A 23,653-nucleotide genomic window follows, 5' to 3' on the forward strand; every position below is an offset into this window, starting at 1 on the left:
AAAAATATAAAACACAAAACTTTTGTATAATGAAATTTGATTAAAGATAAAGTGCCCTATCAATGTATTGCTCAATTATTTGATACTTTATTTATTTATAAACATATTAATAATAATTATTAATTGATTCGGGTATAAATAGAAAATGGATTCTACAGATACTTAAAATTTAAGCAGCTCAATATTTTATCTCCTCAGTCATGACTTTATCTTTGCACCCCATTGCTAATAGCAAAATCCCTAAGTAGCTGCAGCCAAAGTCTATATGCACAGACTGCTTTAACTGGCTTTCAGCAGAAGCTAGCTTCCGTTCCCAGTCTTCTTATTCTGCTCGACCAACAAGTGACAACAAATTGCATAAAAATTTGTTTACACTTTATCCGTAGCCGCAGCAGCAGCAACAGCAACAGCAACGGCAGCAGTACTGCGGCAATAATAATCTCGCAGGTCCAAGAAGCGTTTATAGATTTTGCCGTATTATAGAAGTAAAATATTTGCTTGGAGAGGAAGGCAAATGCTTTTCAAAAGAGGAGGACGACCAGCCGTTATGGATGTCTATATATGAGGCAGGCGATATCTGCAAGAGAAGTTGATTTTCCGCTGACAAATATCGCGTGTTTGTCCTGATCCTGCGGAGCGTAAAGTGCACTGCGCTGCGTCTGTGAAAACAATGAAAAATTCATGCAAATGAAAAATAAATGCACACAAGCCAAAGGATAATGCCAGCCATGCAGCCATGCAGCCAGCAATCCAGCCAGCCAGTCAGGCAGGACCTGCAGAGCGCCAAAAAATAGAAACACATTTCGTGCAGTTTGGTCCTTGGGCGTCCTGCGTCCTGTGTCCTGCGTCCTGCGCCCCATTCAAGCTTCTTTGTCTGTGCCACGAAATTTCAATAAATTATGCAAAATTGTTCGTGGTTTTCGCGCTTTTCCTTTTTCCAGTCTTTTGGCCACATTTTCCTCGCTGTTTTATTCAAATTTGCGTGCATTTTTTATTTGCTAAATAAACAAAATTTCGAGCGAAGCGCATGAAATTTATTTCATCCAGAGACAATACAAATAACAACCCTATCAACCCTACACAGCATCCAACTAAATTCTGAAAAGAGGGTACGAACCCCTGCGATATATCGAGGGATCACATGTCTTTGTCTATCGATCGCGTCTGCTCAGGTAACCGATATATGCAAATTAGTTTGATTAAATATTCAAATGAGGCACCCCGGGCATACCAGGGTCACCCTGAAATCTTCAGAGGGCGCAGTAGACGGATAGCACGACAGCTGCGTTTGCAGTTAGCACATTTGTAGAGGCCGATCAGTTCACCTCTTGAACTCGCAACGAACAGACGAAAATTACTTTATCAATTCGGTGGAAGAAGGTAAGCAATTGGAGATTAGAGAGAAGTCAGGGTCGGAAGACGGAGGAAGTACCGGAGGAAGGAATACTCTGGGATGATTCCATGTAAACATATTATATGGAGTCTATGAATATAAGAGAAAGTGTGAAAGCACTTGGAATATTGAAGACGTTTAATGTTTTCTAAAAAAGTGAAATTATATATAAAAGGAAAAAAAAGGATACATTGAAAAGGATTGTTTTATGTTAATGACAGATATACTATTTTAATAAAAATAACTAGAAATCTAAAAAACATTGAAAATATACAGAATTTTTTGAAAGAAGGAATGTTTAAAACAAGGTAAAAAAAAGTGTGCTAAATAACGAAATAGCTAGAGACTACACAATCAAAAGAGAAGGGAACGGAGCAGCGTGCACTTTACCAGAGACAGAGTAATTTTTATATATTTAATATCATTTAAAAGGAGAGAGTCTGACTTGGGGATATTCTGAAATTTGCTGAAAAACATGCCATGAAAATAAAAAAAATATACAAATAGCACATGATCCGCTCACTGCACACCAAATATTTTCAAAAATCTTTGTTTTTCAGATATACTATCCGTTTACGATTAAATACAGTGTGTAAAATATTGTTAACATTGGTGGTCCACAATAATGAATAACAAATAACCGATGGCATCCTGCGAAATAAGAGCCGGGCAAAAACATAAATTACAACTAGGAAGCTCATATTGAGCAATTAGTATCTGTTTGAAACTTTAGAAGATTTCGCCTGTACAAATTCATTTGTGTTGTTTGTGAAAAGCATCAAACTAACAGATTTATTTAATGTTAATAAATTAGATTTAATATTATAACATGAAAACTTCTAGTTGTGTCCTAACTTTGAGCAACATCAAACTATCTATTTTTATGCGTTTCTCCCTCTATCTCTCTGTCTCTCTGACCTGAAGACAAATTTTTGTTCAGCTTCTGTGGCATTCATTTTAACAAGCTACGCCAATTTGACTGCATATAAGCCTTTCTAAAGGCTCCCTGCAATTAGGTTTTGCCATTGCCGCATTGCGTACACGGCCCTGAAAGCTCAAAGATCGAAGCTGGCTGAAACGGGCAGCAACAACAGCAACAGCAACAGCAACATTCGTGTTGGCCACATGTACAATTTTCAATTTTTCACTGTTAGATAGATAACTGTGATTGGGGGGATCGCAGCGTCATAACTAGATAGAAATTACCAGCAGGCCGCGGCACGAGCTGCTGCTGCTCCCCACTGCAAGCATTAAGTGCCATATGCTGGGCTGATCCGAGGATCGAGCCACCGACTGGCAGATCTTTTTTGCAGCAGCCACAATACAAATGATTATGTTTATACTATTAAAGTAATTTACTAAAAATGACGCCCAGCCAAAACGAGATGATCCTCAAGAGCAACAGATGCTGCAGTTGCTGCGCAGCTGAACGATCTCTGATCGAGCGACTGCCTGACGATCATTGGGATCTCGTCAAAGTCAACCGCTTTAGCTGCGGGTTAAGCAGCTTGCTGTCTACTTAAGCGTAATCTGAGTATGGCACAGGCGATCCATCGATCCATCGATCGATCGATCGGCCAAGGCTTTATCACAACATTTTTGCCATAAAGATGGATTAGTGTGGTCAAGTGCACAGCCGATCGAAACGAACCACTGCCTCTTGGCTGGTAGCCAAGGTGCTAGATCTGTAAATAATGTGGCAAAGAACGGGGTCCACCACATCCAGAGCTCAGCTGTAGTTGTGCTGGGGCCATCATGTGTGCCGTTTCGCTGTTGATCTGCGCGCTGATCGTTAATCGAAATCGCACTTTGCCATCGATCGTACAGCTCTATTAACCTCCGTCGCTGATTTGGTGATAACGATCGTAATCGTAGCGGTACTCTAGGTGCAACACATGTTGCACTTAAGCCCACGCCCCTCCACCCCACGCCTCATCATTACGTGTGCTCCAGCTATATGATTTTCTCTAATTTAGAAAATAGTTTTCTCTGCTCGAAATTAGTATGATTCGGCTCTTGCGCGTTTATCGTACGTTCTCCTCGTTAAGAGTTCGCTTCGATGTTAGGTACCGAGTTGTAGACGCTTTGGCAACATGTGTTTTCTTTCTGCTCTTTCCACCTATATGGTTATGTTGTACTTTCGCATTAGCACTTAAGATCTCTCTGGTACTTCCGCATAGCGGAGCCAAAGAGACTTCTGACCCCATGCCAGAGTTGTTTAACGTGTATAGAAATGAGTTCGAGTAGCGCGAAACAAAATGAAAGTCTATCCTGTCTGAGGAATGCACCTATGCAACGCAGAGCCAATAGCTGAACAGACAAATACATAAAAATATTTATTAAATCCATACTCATAAATATGCATGGGCCTTCGACTCAATGCTAATGTGGGGGCTTCCACTTCTAATTACGCCCGGCTTTGAGGCGAAATGGTATCAAATAAAACAAACGACTTAGAGCTCGACAGACACACGAAATGCAAGGCATACGAATTGTGTGCTCGCCTCGTATACTCACAAAAAATTAAGTGGCATAAATATGCATGAGCAAACCCTTAAATACAAATAAATAAAAAACTGCGAGAAGAAGCAGAGAAAACAATTTCTGTAGCTAACCCTTCACGGAGAAAGTTGGCTTAGTTGCCGTGTGTTGGCAAAAAAAAGGAAAAGAGGAATGAAACCAAATGAAAATACGAAGCATTTAATCGGAAGAATGGAACGTCTCGCATAACCGGAAAGAGGTTTACAATTAAACAGCGCGGAGTTAAAAAAAACTTTGTCTGCCCTGCGTATCATTTACCTTTCGATGGTATTTTCGTGTATTTTTGGCTTTTGCGGTTCATTGATTAAAATCAAACTGTTTATTAACGCCACCCCCAGAAGCATTTACCTCAAATACAAATACAGAAACGAAACAAAAACAGCCCCTACAACAGCTAACCAACTGTCTGCGTGTGTTTGTTTAATTGAGTTTTTCGATTCTTTCCTTTCATTTGTTGTTGGTTTTCTTGTTTTCTACTCTCTATTTTTATTTTTGGGTAATATTTGCATTGTTGGTTTGTCATTCTCATTAGGGCATAAAAATATATGCAGCCATGCCTCGCGGGCTGGCTGATACCAATCGTCATATATCACTACTCAGCCGAGCCATTCCAGCAATCGTTTATAGATCCATCTATCTAACCATTTATCGTTGTTTGCCAACCGCAAAATGATTTTAATTTTAGATTAGCTCTCAAAATAAAAACATTCAAAGCACCCAACTTCTCTCTTACTCCCCATTCTCAACACACACATTCCTCTTCCATTGCCAGTCACATATCATCGTGAACGTATTGACAGGCATGTCAACATGCTCATGCGGTCTGCATTAGTCGGCTTGCATGGCTCTGGTTACTTAATTTAAAGGACACCCAACGATTATTGGTTTGAAATTGCTTAGAACACGCGAATTTCATTTCGCCTGGCATTTCTCAGCAGGTTCCCATTTTATTCGGATTTTGATTCGCTTCAGTAAATAGGTAGGCGTTGATCCGACGAAACGTTTTGCATTTTGTTTGCCGATTAAATCTGCGGAACGGCATAATGAATTCATTTTTATGTGTGTACGTAAGCAAGGGATAAGTAAAGAATATTATATTATTACTATTGCATATTATGTCATATATAAATAAATTTGAATTGGACATGTTATTGAAGCTGTCCATAGGCAACTACCAGTAAAGAGATCTGCTGACACTATCTATTAGACAATATTATTAACTTTCTTTAAATCCGATTGTGATGATTGTATCTCATGACCTTGAAAAAGCTGATTTAGTTTAAAATCCGCTTTCGAAAGTTGTTCTTTTTCTTATCTAAAATAATTTCAGTGTAATTTAGAGTCTATCCTGAGCATTTATCTGGAATTTCCTGAAGACCTTTTAGTCTCAGTTAACTCACCACAACCAGACACATTTATTTTCCATGTCTTTTCATGGTACATAAGCCCAAATCTACTATGCGACTTTGACAGGAAGTTTACAAGTTACTTTGCCAAGCAGTCGTGTGCATGCCACCAGCTGACCATTGGCGTTGCGCACCCTTTCTAAAGTATCATGAGGCAGTTGACCTTTCAACAAGCACCAAGCCTCAGAGCCCGAAACCAACTTTATTCGCTAGTCAGGTGGCCAGCTAGCTGCAAGTAGCGGTGTTCATATGTCTGCTCTTAACAAGCCTTTCAATATAATTCAATGTCATTCAGAAAGCAAATCCATTAATCTCTCAACACGCTGACATGCCCGCAGGGTAGTCCAAACGGAGTTCCGAGCTCTGGTCACATGCAATTTGTGCTACTTGTTGCTGTGACTTTTGTAGCTGTTGCTGTTGGTGTTGCTGCCACGGTGGCAGCCTTTCACAAAGGAGCCACAAAGCAACACCTTTGCTGACCAGCAACAACAACAACAATAACAGCAACAACAATTCGGTATCTCTTTACCTTTTATGATGCGATTTGCATAGCGTTTAGGTTGCCGCATCGCACCGCTTCACGTCGCATATTAATATTTTAGTCGCCATCCTTTTATGCCATGTTCGGTTTCACATCTCTCTGGCTATGGAAGCGGGTTGCGGCCGTCCGAGTCTCAGTCGCTTTTCCCCGGTAGCCGCACGCCAGTCAAATTCATGTTCGTTTCCTCTCACGTGACACGAAAATCTTTTTTGTGCGCAACAAGTATTCATCCTCTTTTTTAACAAATTCTCAGCTGATAAATGATATCGCATACAGTTCTTGACTCGATATGCATAGAGTCGTTGTCGGCGATCATTAATAATTGTTGCACAAAGGAGGGCTTTCGCTTTATTGCCATTGTGTGGAGAGCGTTGTGAATGGGTTATGGCAGTTGAGTTGATTATTTAAGCGATATATGAATATCTTGAATAATGTAAACGGTTCGAGCTTTGAGATTTGCTATAATTTTAAATGGGTATCTTATATTTGTTGTTGCTAAGCGAAGTAGCTGACAGACTAAAATTTGTTATTAGTAGAGCTTTAATCTATGAACAGTTCAAGGTTCGATCTTTCTACTCTGTCATCTTATATTATATTATCTTAAGGGTACTTTAAAAATTTAACATAAGATCTATAGGTCTGTCAGCATTCTGCTTTGCCCCGCTCAGGCGATAAACCCAAAGTTGTCACCCACACACACACACACACGCAACAGTGATAAGCGATCTTTATAGGCCCACAACTTGCCACTTGAATGTGATGATGGATTATTAGTACGTGTTGCCAGCCCAGGGTCGAGGATGTACGCAGGTCGAGAAGCGCAAGACAGAGGGAAGTGCGGGGTCTGCTGATTTACCTAAAACACACGAGACTCATTAATCCTGTGTGCGGCAAACGGCGGCAGGACCTTTAGACCTGCCTTGCCACGACTCATTTGTGCTAAAAACTTTTGCGGCTTGATAAATTGCCCCAGCAACAAACACTCGTACACACACACACGCTGCATCCCCTGCCCCGCTTACGACCATACTCCTCTATCTGACACTTGCTGCAGGCAAAACGCTCCACGGCCGCACAAGGCAGACATGTGAGGCGATTGTGAAGCCAGCTCTCTGGCTGAAGTTTCGTTATGGTTATGCTTGTTGGGCTCTTCTTGAAATACTCTTAAAGAAGGCAATGTGAATTGTTGCAAATTATAAATATGAAAGTATACCTAAAATTATAGTATTCATATGTTTAATATTTTGAAATATTTCTGATATGATTGCATTTATATTTTCTGATGCTATATCTATGTAATCTATACCAACAAGTTTTATATGTTAGTTATATTGATTAGGCTTTAAACAGATCTGCCAAGCTTTATTCAATATAATTTTTTATTTTAATATATATATTTGCTGATATCTTATAGCTGATTACATAAATACATAAATATTGTGATATAATCATAAAATACCATCTATATATTTGCAATATACATGATTTTGAAATATCTCCGAGAGTTTGAAAGCAAATGCTTTCTTGCATTCTCGTAGCTTTAGGGATACATCTTAACAAATGTTCTTTTTAAATACTTTGAATCGAAGGGTATTCACTCTTCGACATTTAGTAAACAAATGTTATGATTTTTTCTGTGTCTCAACTTTTGCGATAGGTAAACACTTAACACGTTTTTGCCAGTGATTTAAATGCTTCCCTGTCCTACGACTCTCTTCTATCACTTACTCACTCCCTCCTCCTCCTCCTCTCTCTCTCTCTGTCTCTCTCTCTCTCTCCCTCTCTCCATTTGTCAGTCATTCAATCAACTAAGAGTTGAGAGTTGGAAGCTGGAAGTCTCGGTCTGGCAAAGGTTTTGTTCCGCATTTTGATATGCAAATACTTTGCGTGAGTTTTTAATGCCTTGCGCTTAGCATTGTGACGTCCTGTTTGTCGCACTGTCACGTTATTTTGAAATTTATTTCGTTTGTTTTGAGCGATTGTCACGTTTTTGTGATTTTGAGTTTTTTAATGCTAGAACGGGTAAGAAACATGATAAAGCTCAAAATCGCAAATAGATCGATATGCATTAACTTTCAAGAGTAAATTTAAAGCCGAAACAGACTTCAAGTAAAAAGAGATTAGACATGAAATAAATAAATAATTCTCTAAGCACACTCAAAATATATATTCATTAAAATAAAATGCAATTTAACTACTTAGTCGGATTCGCTTTCAATGCTGTCCTCCATCTCATTCAGAGAGTCTAGTTCATCATCGTCCTCACGCTCATCGGAATCTGAGTCGCTAGAGCACATTGAATCATCAGGCGAGGATGGAGCTGAGGATGAGGCTGTTGAATCACCCGAGGAATCATCAGACATCTCATCTTCGGATCCAATCTCCCCATCCTCACTATACTCCTCCTCATCGCTCTCGAGCTCCTCTTCATCCTCATCGTCAGGACCATCTGAGTCGCTTGACTCGACCTCCTCATAGCCCTAAAGAACGGCTGTAGTCGAAATATTGTTGAGCACTTACAGGCTGTCAACTCACCTTTGCATACATGTGTAGGCATTTCAAATGGCAGAGCTCCTTCACCAGGGCATTGCGTTCCATTGTGTGGTACTCACGTTGAAGATTGCATTCGGTCTGGAGCTCCTGGTTGCGTTGGCGCAGCTGAAACACATCGGCCAGCATTTGGTGCTGTTTGTCCATGACTGTGGTCAGCAGATGCTCCAGATTCTGGATGGTCACCTCGTGCTCCTGCACCTTCTTCTTGAGTAGCCAGTTCTCGGTACGGCAATCGGCCATCTCGGAGACACAAATGGATATCTTGGCATCATCTGTGACGGGCTCCGCGGGGCTAAGGGAAAACTTTTAGCTATCTCAATTTTGGAATGATTTTCGCCAAGTCTTACGCATTGCCCGGGGCAGACATAGCATCATTCTCGCTGGCGTTGGGCAGCGGAAATCCGATGGGTTCCTCGTTTTCATTCATCGAGGCTAAGGAACCGGCAATATACTGGCAAATGCACGACATTTTCAAAGCGATAACTAATAATGAGTTGTAAGCAAAACTATTTATGCTACATTAAAGTGACTTGACAGAAATCGTACGTACTTGGAGACCTCGATTGTTTTCACAACGCCAACTAGATGCGGCCCTGCCTGTATCGCAGTAACTACGTTTATTCAAGCTATCCCAGCGAGATAGTCTCCCTTTCGAGCTCCTCTCATCCAACTGAGTCCCATGAACACTTTACGACTTGACATTTTCACACTTTGTTGGCAACGTTCTCGGCTTCGTCTGCTTCCTTGTTTGTCCTTGTTGTTGGCGTCAATGCCAACGCCAATGCCAATGCAAAAGCCTGCTGCACATCCCTCCGCTCTGTACCGTCTATCCTTTCTTTTTTTTGGGATGTGTGGCAACTGGGACCTGGAGGTTTTTTTGGTGTGTGTGCGTCAGTGGATTGAAGTGCAAAATTGGTTTAAGTGTTTGCTAAATTGGCAGCAAAATGGCTTTTTCAATTTTATACTTAACGTTTATATTCAAAGTGACGCCTGGCCCTCTGCGAAACGAGCAGAGCAGCAGACATGCAGGCCACAACTTGCGCCATAAAAACTACTGACTGTATACTCTGTACTGCAGATGTGTGAAAAGGGTATATTGCGCTTATAGTGTGAAGGTTATGAAGCATGGCCTCAATAAAAGCGCATGTGTGAGCAGAGATGAAAAGAAAAGGAAAAATATGAAGAAGAAGAGCAGATGTGTTAAGAGAAGAAAATATCATGGGAATGAAGAATATCTGACTTCATATATATCTATATATAGAGAAAAGAAACGATATGAAATAAGAAGACAAATGAATGGAAAAGCTACAAGAATAAAACCAGATCAGATAAAGGGAAAAGATGAGAAGTTAAGAAACCAAGGAGCAGAAATGGCTGTAGAATGTGATAAGCAAGATCTACACATTATTTACCTCTAGTCTAGGAGAATCACAGGGAATATCTTAGTTAGCCACTTCACATGGTTTATCCTGTTTATCTATTTATATCTTGAACAAGAAGTGGCGCTTGAAACGAAATTGATATAAATATTGCTGCATATATCTAAAATATATTTCATATATTTTTCTCATTTAACAGTTTATTGACTTTGAGTTGGCCAGGCTCAAGTCGAATGCGCCTGCTACTTGTAATTACAAAACCATAAATAAATACATTTGCAGTGTGAGCGTTGCATCGCTTGGGCCACGCCCACTGTGTATTTCACACGCTCACGTCGGACGCTAAACTGGGGCCCAGTTCTCGGGTTCGGTTAGACCAGCTCACACATATCATTTATAGCCGCGATAATCATGGCTTACACCCATGCATCCGCTTTTAGACACACACACATATTTTATGGCCCCACTCGCACTCGCACTCGCTCTGAGATGCTGGGGACTCTTGGCCATGGTCAGGGCGAAAACTTTAATCGTGATGCCTAAACAACGCCAAATTACACACCAGAGGGCGCTACGCAGTGCATGTTAACATAAATTTGTTGCGCCTCTTCTGTGCGGACTGCCCCCAAAACAAAGTGAGCAAGTGGAAGGGGCTGCGGTCAGTGGTGGCGGGTGTAGTGGGTGTGGCGGCGGGAGGCAGGCAACCTATAAACGTTCAACTTTAAACTAGGCACACATGCAAGCGCACATTTAAAAAGGCATAAGTCATACATGGCTAATAAATTGATTTGCCAAAGTGGATTAGAGGTCATTGCTATGCCATAAACAGGGTGTTCCCTACTATCCAAATGAGATGTTCGCTAACAAGTTAATTTGACTAGTATGGCTAAGCTGGCTAGTAGGTATTATTTGTAATTGTATGTGTTTCAATATACATGTACATATATATTTATTCTGTTGACTTCTTAACAAACTAAATGATTGAATTCGCGTTAATTCCAATATATGTATATAGAGTATTTACTTTGCGAAAATTAACTAAATACAACATAGGAACTAAGCAAATAAAATAGAAGATAATCAAAATTTATTCAACCCAAGGGCAGATAATTGAAATTGAATTCATTTTGTGCATTCAATACTTTTACACACCTACTAAGAGATCACCCTGTATATTGAAATTGCTTGCTGCAACTCAAACTACAACTATTACGGGCTTAACTATGTGTGCATTTGAAAGAAAAATTTTAGCACACGGAAACATGAGATACCCATAATCCAAACTACATATATATACATAATAAAGAAAGAGAGAGAAAGAGAGAGAGAGAGAGAGAGAGTCTCCGAGTAGAAACGCTTAAAATGCCAGTTTGAAGTCTATTATTTGCTGGACACGAGCATGTATTGATTGCATCGCCAATCGCAAAGGTAAAAGCAGATGGGGGCTGGGGAGCCAGTCCAGTTTGGGGGGTATAAAGCAAATTGCTTCAGCAAATACAACAAAATGCTCGCCAAATGGCAAAGCGGCACTTGGATGCGAGCTGGAGTCGAGCAAATCACATGGTAATGGATGCACACTATGAAACAGAAACAGAAACAGAAACCGCAAGCTGGCCAACTCCACTGGAGAGTCGAGAGAGTTGGGAGTTGAAACTTGTTCCTTGGCTGGGCTGGCGGCTTCGTGTAGCTCAGCATTTAGCGTCTTGATCGGTTTATCACCGATTAATTAGAGTTTGATAAATACGCGCACGCCGTGAGTAAATAAATCATGACAGCCAACCGGGCAACCAGGCAGCCAACCATCCAGCCAGCTAGGCAGCCAGGCAGCTGGGCGGGCAGCCAGTCAAAGTAAACTGAGAGGCTGGGACGATGGAGTTGCAGCTTCAGCCTTCACATGCGAAGAAAGTGTTTGCCTGTCTGTCATTCGGCTGGGCAGCTCCTGCCGTCTCATTTGCATATGCCAGAAAAAAAAAAGAGGAGACATAAGAGGGAAAAGTAACAGTCAAAAATAAAGGTAAAAATCTTTTGCACTTTTGCGCGTTTTCGTTTTATTTTTGATTGTTTCGGCTGTCGCTGCTTTTGACATTCGCACAAAAGGCATTTGGGAAGCAGAGTTAGGGCGAAAAATATCTTTGAACATTTGCTCTGAGCGAGCATTAATTATGAACAAAAAGGTCCTTTGAGATGGCTCAGACGAAGCAAATGAGTTGATGGGATCTGAGGTTGAGCTGTAGCTAATTTTGATTTGGGGTATTTTTCTATTTTCTGGGAGGGGTCAAAGGTGCTTTGAATCATGCGCCTGCTGCATATGAAAGCAAATGCAATTTTTGTTGTTCAATTTTTGTGCACTTCAGCTGTTGCATTATTTTTATTTGGAGCTCAAATTTTGAATGAGTTGCGGTGTTGGGGGAATTTAAGAGAAATTAACGTGAATGATTATGTGAAGTTGTCTTCCTCAGGAAATTCTGCTTTGACTGTGGAAGATTCCGATTTTAAAATTAAAAAATTTTTAAATTAAAGATATTTGATATCGACACGTGCTAAAAATAATTAAACTATATTTTACATTTAACTAAAAAAAAATCAAGGTATAAAAAAAAACAAATGAATAAAAGTAAAAATAAAATAAAACTAAATAATAAAATAATTTATGAATGAATGAATTTATGAATAATTTTACTATCCTCATTAATATTCGGGGTGTTTTAAAAGTGGAATATAAATTTATTTCGAAAGGATTAAATACATCGGGCTAAGACTATTAATTTAAAAATCATTTCAACTAAGTATACTCTCCCGTTCAATAGGTTTCATTCAATATTATCAAATATGCTCCATACAAAAATATATTGCACATATATATATACATATATACAAATACATATATTAAAAAAAAATTAATAAATAAAATAAAAATTGTAACTCGAACTTATAAATTTACTTAATTTTCTATTTACTAGATATCATATATTCACCCTTTCTTTTGAATAGTTCTCTTAATATTGTAGAATTCATAAACATTAATTTTGCTTCTTCTTCACAAACCCAGTTATGCGAACTATTGAACTTTTTTTTTTTTTTTTTTGTAATATTTCATTTAATTTGATGCTGGTTGGCTGACTGGCTGGCTGGTTGCTCTTTTAATTTGCCTTTTTGCATAGCCGCATTTACGAGTTTTACGAGCTCAAAACTGAAATGTCTTTGGTTTATTACCGCAAGTGCAGAAGCAGAAGCAGAAGCAGAAGCCGAAGCAGAAACCGAAGTTAGGAGAAGGTTATTATTATTACTTTTCAGTGCTCTAGCTGTAGTAGTTATAATAGTTGTCGTTGCTGTTGTTGTTGCTGTTGCGTTGGACTCTATGGAACTATGATTGCTACCTTTGCTGCTGCATTTCGCATTTGGCGTCTTTTATTCTTGCCCATGGCGCTGGCAAAAATGTTGACCACTTTCTGCATGGCAGAGCTCTGGCTCCCTCGCTCCCTCGCCCCCTTGCTCGCCCTCTCTCTGTCCCTTTCTTGCTGTGGTCCACTTTGGCTCAGTTGTTGACCATTTCGCTTGGTTCTTTGTGGGTCCTTGTCGCACTGAAATTGTGCTCAAGATATCTACGCTTCGGTTTGAATGGGTCTGTGGATGTTGCCAGCAAAGTATTTGCGGTCTTTCACATCCTTTTGCACAATTATCCAGATTTCAATATTACTGCGTCATAAACAAAAGCCCAAGTGCGACTCTATTGACGGCGTGGGCGAGGGGGATCGGGGAGGGGACACTATTGTGCACAATGCTTTTATTATTTCTATTATTATTGTTGATTCAGGAACTGCAAGCCACTGTCGCGTGGTTTAAGCCTTCGCTCCGCTCTTGCTCTTGCTCTAGAGCTGCTCGTTAAGGAGCAAACCACAGGCAGCGTAAATCAAGTCAAGGAAATTATATCCCGCTTCCATTCCATTTCACGAATATTTGGCTGAGAAAAAATTGAAGAAACACTCCACACTTGGCACACTTTAAAGCCATTAGACACATGCCCAACTCATGCAGTTAAGTACTTCAGCCACCAGCCACCAGCCACCCACTCCGGCTAGCTCGAATTTCCCGCATACGAATTAATGTTAAATTGGCTTAATTTGCGAGTCGTATGCAAAATACCCTCAAGCTGAAAACTTTCTTTCACTTTTCCAAGCAATCAAATCGTTACGACTGTCACACACCCTGCCACACCCACTCATGCCGCCTGCCTCCCTCGCGTGTTGTGCCACACGCATTGACATTTATCAAAAATTCCAACTGTCATTTATTGCACTGTTTAAATTCTTGTACTTGGCCACAAAACAACACGCAATCGAACATTCATAAGCCTCATTTTCCACTCACCCCACTCCAACCACCCCAACCACAGCTCTAATATAGAGCACACACACACACACAAAGGAAAAGTCTAATAACCCAAAATTCGCAAAATTGGCAAACGTCGTGGGGGAGGGTGTTTTCTCAACCCCTCGACAGCCATTTGCCGTTTGCCACTTGCCAATTTTCCGATGCGCAAGTGAAAATCTTTGATATGCTCTGCCAACAATTTTCCAAACAACACAAAAAAGGGCGACGACGGCGACGGCGACGACGACACGTGACAATTGTTCTGTTTTTTAACACACACCCAGCCTTGCCCCCGCCCAACGGTCCGCGCCCTCTAAACATTGCGAAAAGTTTGCAATTTCCCATTTTCCAACAATGCTCGATTAGCAGTCAAGTGCGTAATTTGCGGCTGGGCTCTGAAGAGGGGGCTGTTGAGGAATACGGATTACTTAATCTTGTCAGGTTTGGCATTAGCTGTGGGCCATGTGTATAGGTAGCTATTCGATTAGGAAATTAAGAGATGAGCAGCAAGAGATAAGCTATACTTAATTAACTCAAGCAAGTCAACAGGGAAATTGTTCTGAATGACGAGGATTATTTTAGATGGATATAGAGACTCACATATGTATAGATATATGTATGTATGATAATATATATATTCCATAGATAAAAACAAACCAATTGTTCAATTTCAGTTTCCTATATTATTTTATATTCCATAAACCTAAGCCAAGGCAGCTAAAGTCACAATTCATAATATTCCATCTGAACTCTACTTTCTCTGAGATTTTATTCCCCTTACTCCACTGGCATTTTGCTTATATATTGCTCAAATTCCAAGAGCTACACAAACAAGCACTTCAGACCTTTTGCCAAAATTAAAAACTCATTTCCAAGCAACTAAATATTTATTTCAATGTTGTGGTCGGGGCCTTAGACATTTCAATTTATTACACAATTAAAAAGTATTTCTCATATCCTGTGTGAGTGCAGCTCATAAATCCTTCACCTACGCTCTCAGCCTCGTACCTGCCTGACGGAAATTGCGAAGCGCCTAGTGCGCGCCTCCAAGACAAATCCTGACTCCAAAAAAATCAGAGTAAAATGCAAAATAAAAGAAGAAGAAATCCCCAAAAGTCTAGGCAGCAAAATAAAAGAAGAAGAGCTCGCAGGCAGTTGGCATTCAAATTATGAAATAAGTAAAAGCGCACTCCATGCATTAAAAACCTTTTAATTTGCTAAATCGCCTTGCCAGACGACGCCGCAGCAGCAGCTCATAGCTACAGCATACGGCTTACGGCGTACGGGTTGCGGGCTACGGGTTACGGGTTAGACGGCATACGGCATTCGGCATACGGCGCAACGGATACGAAGTCTGTGTGCATTTTTGAGATTTGCAGACGCCTAAAGGAGCGCCGCCTACGCCCAATACATACACCTCACCCACTCGTCTTTTGCCAGGATCTGGGCAAAGTTGTGCCCAGGCAATGCAAACACTCCAAAGCCTGCCCGTCCTTACAGCAGCCTCCCTCCGGTTGCTCTATATATGTGGGGCGATAATTTCCACTTTGTGCGGCTGCTGCTGCTGCTGGCAAATTCCTATGGGCTATCAAGGCAGAGCAGCTCAGACTCGACTCGTACCCCTCTTTTGTATCTGTACATTCGGCATTCCTCGCAAAATAGAGAAAAAGACAGAAGTCTCAACTGAAGCTGTCTTTGAAAGGGCGCAGTGAAGCATTCAAAATAATTTCACAAAAATCGTAATGCATCTTAATTTTATATATATTCCAGCAGTATGAAGCATAAGCAATATGTAATAGAGCTTGCATGAGACGCAGTTTGGTCAGGACAATTTTTCAATTTTTCATCAAATATATGTATATTATTTTTAACGAAACTCTCTAGTCAAAGTAAATAAATTGCTGAAATATTTTCAATATGAATTGATAGCGAATAATAATTTAAAAGATTCGGTTGTGATAATGTGAAAATTTTATATTATAATTTTATATCACCATTGACAATATATTGCAATAGTGCAAAAAATGCAATATGTCGATTCATAATAATTAAATTATATATAAAATTTTGGTATTAGTTATATTAAATGCCTTTGCTTTAATATATTATATTATATATTGTCACGTATTTTATCAAAATTTCTTATGCTATATAAGATTACATTGAAAATTAAATAAAGTAATGTATATGTATTTGAATTTGTTATATCTATACAAAATATACAACATAATATATTGAAGCTTCCACTAATTCTAGCACTCTGGGGGAAACTTAAAGAGACGCCCCAAAGCATGCTACAAATAAATGGGGATAAACAAATTAGTGAAACGCACAAAAACTCGCTGCATGTACGAAAAGTAATTAAATTTGATTTCCAACACAAATGCAATGCCTTTTGCCGTTTCTCTCGATCCTGGCGTGTCCATGGTAATCAAGTATTGTCATTGCATGACTCCACAGATATCGACTGTGAGTGCGGAAGGGGCAGAGCGGGGGACACGCAATCGAAATTAAGAAAAGTCTCGCATTTAATTTAATTGACAGCTCGCGGACGAAACCAACCCTCAGCATCCCCCTCCCCCTCACACACCCCGACAACCATCACCTGCCCCAAATGCTCATTAAAAGCGTATTATATAGAGAGGAAAATGTCTGCGCTTATCTATCGAATGTCTCCTCTCCAGCTGTTGTTGTAGTTGTTGCCAATGATTTTTGTAAATTCATTACAATCTATTTGCGAGAAGAATCTATACGCAAATAAATTGCAAACTCATTTACCGCGCGAAAAAGACGAAACAACTTTTCGAGTACTTTATTTAAATGCGAAATCTGAAAATTCAGTCAGGCAAAAGCGCTCGAGAAATGCAGCTAAAAGTTTGTTTTAACCATTTTTATAGACATTTATTTTCTGTTGTTCCATTTGGCCTCATCGCAGACGCCGTCTGTGGCTTGTCCTGCACTCAATTTAAATTGTCTCCTTGGAGATTTATGCAGAGCCTGCGATGATTTGCCATTCAGTTTGTTGGCCTCTTGTGTTTTATTTCGATTCGGTTTTTTCGCTGATGACTTGACTGAAATTTTATTGCAGATCCAATCGATAGCAATCAATAGATTATTAAGCACAATTTGCGGTTTATTGAGTTACGGCTGGATTAAATTTAGGCTTGGGAAAATCTGGCTTTAAGTATGCTAATGCTCGACAATTAAGTACACATATTTCTTTTGCAAATGCACTCAAACAGAAAAAAGGGTCCGGATTGTTGCCAATTTCGGACGAGAGCACCAACAGAAAATGCTCATAATAAATGGCCAAAAACGAGCTGAAAAACACGCGCAATTCAATTACCCAAAGAGGAGAACCGCACGAATTGTGGACGACACGCGACCGCAAAAAAACGCGTTCAAAACGCGAAACGCACTTCAAGCACATAAATTATGAACAACAGCAAAAATACAAAAATTTGGCTCACAAATGCAAAGAAACAACTACAACAGCAAGAACAACAACAACAACAAGATGTATATTAAATGTTTAACACGACTTTTCACTCATTAACGAGAGACGCGAAAAAAAAAAACCGCAAGACCCATCCAGAGGGTTGCCTGTGTTTTTGGCATAATTTATGCATGTGTGTAGAATGGGTGTCTGTATGTGTGGGTTGGTGTTGGCGTTGATGTTGATGTTGATGTGAGCTTAGCCAAGTGTTAATTTCGTGGCACACAAAGCATTATAAACAGAAAAAATTATAAATCTAAAAGCAAACGCAGCGAAAGCAAAGCCAGCAAAGCGAGCGACTTATTGAAGCGTTTCGCGTGCGTTTAAAAACGCGTGCAAAATTAACTTCCAGCATTTGCAGTATTTAAAATTCAGATTGTAATCTTAAGTTTACTTTGGAGTATTCTTAATATGAAATAGTTATATTGTTATTACAAAATAATATTAAAGTGTTGAAGCTGCACTTAAAAATTATCGAAAGATGATTCTAAAAATCTGGCAGAAAATAGTTTATGAAAATAGTTAATGAAGACGAAATTTATTATTTAACGCAAATATTTTATTTCTATTAATTTCTATTATGTCAAGATGTCTGCTTGTTTTTCGGCAATATAAATATTCTTTATGTTTAGTAGATTGAAATATGAAATATATATATTTTATATACAACAATTTAATTCAAGTAACTAATAGAAACTCTTCTGCTGCGCTCACGCGTTTTTTGTGTGTGCTTTAAAACGTTGTGCTCGCGTCAACCTTAAAGGCGGCTTTTCCCATGATCCACTAACCAACAAATGGGCAAATAGCAAACGCAATCGCAATCGCAATCGCAGTAGCAATCAGACTGGCAATCGCAATTCCCAATCGATGGGCAAAGCCAAAGTGCAGACCCAAAGAATGTGACTCTCGACTCGCTGACTGACAGCCGAACTGAAACCAAAAACTGGGTCCATAATTCATATGCGCCACAAAGTCTGCGGCAATCAAAATGCCAAAAACCGCAGCGAAAATTCAGACGACTTGCTGAGCTGAGAGCTGCTGCTCCTGCTGTTGCTGCTGCCGCTGTTGCTGCTGCCGCTGTTGCAGAACAGCCGAACGACATAATTGCAGCCTGTCTGCAGTGCCTAATGCAAACAAACATGGGATTATGAGAGGCAGCCAGCGAACGAGTTGATGATGGGCCCCTACCCAGCCTATCCCTCTCCCTCTCCATCTCCTGCTCTGCTCTAGCTGTCTGACCCGTAACAAGTAGCTGGCGAAATGCTTAAAAAATTGGGCTCTACGTGTTGCAGGCCCCGCACCACGCACCAAGCTCAAAGCACCAAGCACCAAGACAAGGATCAGCAAGAGTTCGCCGAGATCGTGCAATTGCTTTTCATTAGCTGCGCCACAAAAACAACAACAACGGCAACAGCGCAATGAAATTATGTAGCCTGAACCTCTGGTGCTTTGAACCTGGCCACATCTTAAAAACTAGTCCATGTGGCATGTGCATTGCGTTTGGCGAATCGATTGGCAACGCCCCAGCTGCTGTTGCCGCTGTGGCCGCTGTTGCTGCTGCTGCAACATGTGACTCGCTTGAGATTCGATTGACTTGGCTGCTCAGTTGCACGAAATTATAATTTCACCTACAACAATTTGGCTCCCGTTTCAGCTCCTACTCCCAGCACCCTAGCCCCCATCCCACCCCCTCTATCCACACCTATCTATATATAAGTTGTTCATGGGAATTACATACGTGATAGATTGTTTTAGCCTCAACTCCAAGCTGAGCGCAGCTGGCTGATTGGTTTTCCAGCCATCATCGTTTCATATGCGACGTGACTGAGGCTCTGATTGCCAATCGATTGATTTACAAATATGCTTAGGAACACACAGCAACATGCATGGAAATGAGCTAAGATTGAGGTAAGACATCTCCATCAATGTATCTGCAAGATTTTGGTTAGTATTATATTAAAAGAAGAAGAAATTATAAACTATATTTACAATATAAATTTAATACTACTAAAACAACTTAAAATCGGTGCGAAATTTGATAGCTGCCTTTATATTTACGATTTAGGGTTAGATAATATGAATAAGGCATGATATGGCATAAAATGGAGTCTAAGATGCACGATTGGGATGCATCTGAATCGTCCTCATATTACATATAAATTCAACTGAATGCTTTACTGAATTTATCTACTGGAATTTCAATTCAATTCAATCAGCCATATATTACAAAGTTTTAATTAGCAAATCAATATTTAAACAAGTAAGAAAGCTCTAGTCAAGACTGCTCGACTACGAGATCCCCTGAACCCTTGGAGTAATAGCTATTTCATCTTTCGTCTTTCGTCTTTCAGCTTACACAAGAAACTCGCACACACACACACACACACACACACACACGCATGCACACACACACACACACTCACACACGCACACACACACACACGCACACACAACCACACACACATACACATAAACATTTACACACATACACACACAAGCATAAACACGCATGGGCGGCAGTGTGCGCTTACTATGAGAACTCAATTGTTTAATAACTTTTTTTGTGGACATACAATCTTCATGACGGACAGACGGACAGACGGACAGACAGACAGACAGACGGACAGACGGACAGACAGACAGACGGACAGGGCCAAAACAACTCAGCTCGTCGCCCTGATCAAGAATATATATACTTTGTGTGATCTGTCACGCCTCCTTCTTCCTGTTACATACATTTTAACAAAGCCATTATACCCTGATTTCCCATTGAAAATGGGTTCAGGGTAAAAAATATATATTTCTTGTGAGTCTTTTCGTTAACAAAGAGTATGTCTAATCACTGCTAAGCAAGTGATAAAATAATGAATGTATTCGTCAAAATGAATAAAAATTCCAGAACCAATAAAAATTGGAATAAAATTGATCTCTTTTCCAAGTCTCTTAAGATATCAAAGTTGTAAAATATGCCAAATTACGTTGTATAATTTTAACACCAATATCTATCCAAACATTTGACTTCTTCCTCTTATTCCAATTCAAACAATTCTCTTTCAATATATTGACATTTTCGTCGTTCCCCAAAAGGGTTTGACAATTGTTTTCTATTTTGTGTTTATTTTCTAATTTTTGGCATTTACCTGAACTCGAAATTATATTTGTTAGGTCGACCTCCCAAATGGATAAGTTCAGATATCTGAAGCCCGTGTGGTTTACAGCGTCGCTTATGATGCTCATGATGTTCTCAGTGACAAAAGGTGTTTCGAAATACATTAACTTCGCAGCAATTCCCAAGGCCTTAGATCATGTGATGAGCACAATAAGCACGAGCATAACAATTAGACCGCCTTGAGTGTCGCGATGGGCGGGAGGATGAGACAAGAAGAGCAACGACAATAACGAGCCGGCAATGCGAAGAAACTGGAGAGACTTGTTTCAGCCCATACGCGCAGTTAAGATTAATGCATATATATTAGCAACAAACAAGAGCTGCGCAGTTCGGACTTGACCCTGGACAAGGCGCAACAGGTGGTGCCGCAGAGAAAGAAAGACAGGCAGAGACAGAGAGACAGAGGGCGAGAAACAATCTCGGTTCGAGTGGGCACATGTTGGCAATTTCCCGAACATGTCAGCTGCCGATAGCTGCCCAACTCGCAGTCGGCGCCACAAAGATCGAGAGAGAGAGAGAGAGAGAGAGAGAGAGAGAGAGGGAGAGGGAGAGATTCACAAGCGATGGCAAATGATTTTGCAATGCGGCGGACACTCGTCAATGTCGCGACAAGGGTCAATAATTGACCAAGAGACAGGGCCGGCAGCAGGGCCCGCGGCAACAGAGTCTCGCATTCGGTTAATAGAGTCGTGATCCACGGCCACGAAGCAACCTGCGCGCATATGCTGAACGATGAGCGGGGGGCCGAGGCGGAACGGAGGACAGACCACCTACAACTGCATGTATTTGTTTTCCACCCCTACCGAACCAGCACTCTTCTTTCGCCTCTCCATTCCCCTCACATCCCATCCCCTTGCGATCCGCTACCTCCTCGCCGCTTGTTGTTGTTCAATTAAACTTTATGCCAATAAATTGTAAGCAGTAAGTCGTTTAATCTAAATTAAGCGCCAGCCAGTCGTCCGAGCCAGGCGCTGGCAAACGTTTTTTGAACGGCAATTTCCATCAGCTGCATCATGTGTCATAAACAAGTTGCAAGGCGCCGCCGACAATGCCACAATACGCGCTACATGCGCACATTTCCATACAGCCCATGGGGCAAGTGCGCGCTTCCTGGTCGCAGTCGCAGTCGAATCCAAAGTTGGAGTTGGAGCTGGAGCTGGAGTCGTTGCCTGGCTCGTTGTCTGGCTCTGGTTCTAGTCTAGGCATTTGCCTATGTAGCGTAAGCAATTTTTATGCTCATGTTGCACGTAATCACCGCGAGCCGCAGGTGGTAAAAGGAGCTCAGTGTGCGCCGAGCGGGGGCAGCTTGCGGGACCTGAAGGAGCGCCCAGCTCATCTGGCCCCAAGAGCAGCGCTGATTGAATTGCACTAATTGCGTATTAAAGCTCAGCACATTTCAGCGGCAACAAATTGCATGCAGCCAAATTGAATTAGGCGAGCAACAGCCACGCCCCCTCTCCCACTATCCCTGCCGCAGTCCACTCTACGCCTGATGCTCCTGCTGCTAATGAAGCAACGCTTGCTTGCTGGCTCTTATTTTGTCTAATTAATTGGCAGCGCCAAATGTCTGCAGAGCAACCAAAAAACAAGTAAGAACGTTGCAGTCGGGCGATACCGATTGCAGAAGACTCATTCACAGCCCAAACGCTGTCAACCAGAGTATATAGTGCAATTTTCAAGTCTAGTGCGCAACAAAAAACAGGGCATGATCCCATTTAAAATGGGAAAATCATCGATAGCTATTGCTATGATCATTGCATAATTGCATTCAAATTACATGCATATGTATATAATTTATACAATTTTGACTTTTAATAATATACATGTATTTATATCCATATATTGGATACCGGCTTCAAGCTAGCAGCAGATCAGCGCGATTTTACTATACATGTGCACACACTCATCGTCTATTCTATGCGTACAGACAGAAGCGCGCCTTTTCTCACATTCTTAGAATTTCGATTGATTTCTGGACTTTCTAGCCGTTACTGTAGTTTTGTCTGATGACGCTCTCTTATTAAGCTATTCTATTTTAGCAGCTGAGTGCTCGAGCAAAGCAATGGCGCGGGTGCTAAGGGCGACGCAAGTAACGTTAGAGTAGGGAGGTTCGAACCTCTACTATGTTTTTTTTTTTTTTCATACATTTTTCGTTTTTTATAAAATAGATATTTTATTGGGAAGGTGCGAGCTTGACTGAATGGCACTTAATACTTTTCATTTTCTTAGTCGAATAATTTTATAAGTTTAAATTTGTTTCTTCTTAAATAGCCCTCAAATACATATATGCAAATACATACATATGTATATATGTAAGTCTGCACGCATAGCATCAAGCATTCCAGCCTTATACACGCGCTCATTTGTATGTGTGTATGTATGCACACATAAATGCGTACTCTAGCATATTCTAAGAATCTCGTTGCGATTGATTTGTCTTTGCATTGTTTTTGAATTTCCAGCCACCACTCTGGCTTTTCTTTGCTATGTGGCGTCATAACAATAATGTGATTTCGTTTTAACTTCTATTGATCGAAACGACGCGGTGGTGCTGTAGGCTGAAGCGCCGACGACCATTATTTTAGCTATTTTGACAAACATGCTGTTTGGGTTGGGTGCGAGTTCAAATCCCGCGGAAAACACTTTTTTGTAAATTGCAAATTTTTGTTATTTTAGCTTCTTTTAAATTTTTTTAAATTCATAAAAATGTTTCCTTTTGTATTATGAATATCTATTAAGCTTATTTATATGTACAAATGCATAAATAGATGGCTGACGCATATAAATGTCGCGATACGGGCACT

At 40.5% G+C, this 23,653-nt stretch overlaps 1 protein-coding gene across 1 annotated transcript; it reads right to left on the reverse strand.

Moving 5' to 3' along the window:
• Window positions 1–8,024: 8,024 nt before the first annotated feature.
• Window positions 8,025–8,994, reverse strand: LOC108615132 (uncharacterized). Its single transcript, XM_018009376.2, has 3 exons — window positions 8,782–8,994; window positions 8,417–8,726; window positions 8,025–8,361 (listed from the first exon to the last, which is right to left on the reverse strand). Exons 1-3 carry the CDS (start codon window positions 8,901–8,903, stop codon window positions 8,080–8,082), a joined length of 714 nt encoding a protein of 237 aa, XP_017864865.1. The 5' UTR covers window positions 8,904–8,994; the 3' UTR covers window positions 8,025–8,079.
• Window positions 8,995–23,653: the final 14,659 nt, after the last annotated feature.

The sequence above is a fragment of the Drosophila arizonae genome, chromosome 5, assembly GCF_054131065.1.
Source record: "Drosophila arizonae isolate 15081-1271.41 chromosome 5, UAZ_ARI_1.0, whole genome shotgun sequence".
NCBI lineage: Eukaryota > Metazoa > Arthropoda > Insecta > Diptera > Drosophilidae > Drosophila > Drosophila arizonae.

Coding starts and splice junctions, on each gene's coding strand:
- LOC108615132 (XM_018009376.2), bottom strand. CDS start 8,903: ATGTCGTGCATTTGCCAGTATATTGCCGGTTCCTTAGCCTCGATGAAT. Junction 8,727..8,781: donor ATGTCTGCCCCGGGCAATGC/GTAAGACTTGGC, acceptor GTTTTCCCTTAG/CCCCGCGGAGCCCGTCACAG. Junction 8,362..8,416: donor GCCTACACATGTATGCAAAG/GTGAGTTGACAG, acceptor GCCGTTCTTTAG/GGCTATGAGGAGGTCGAGTC.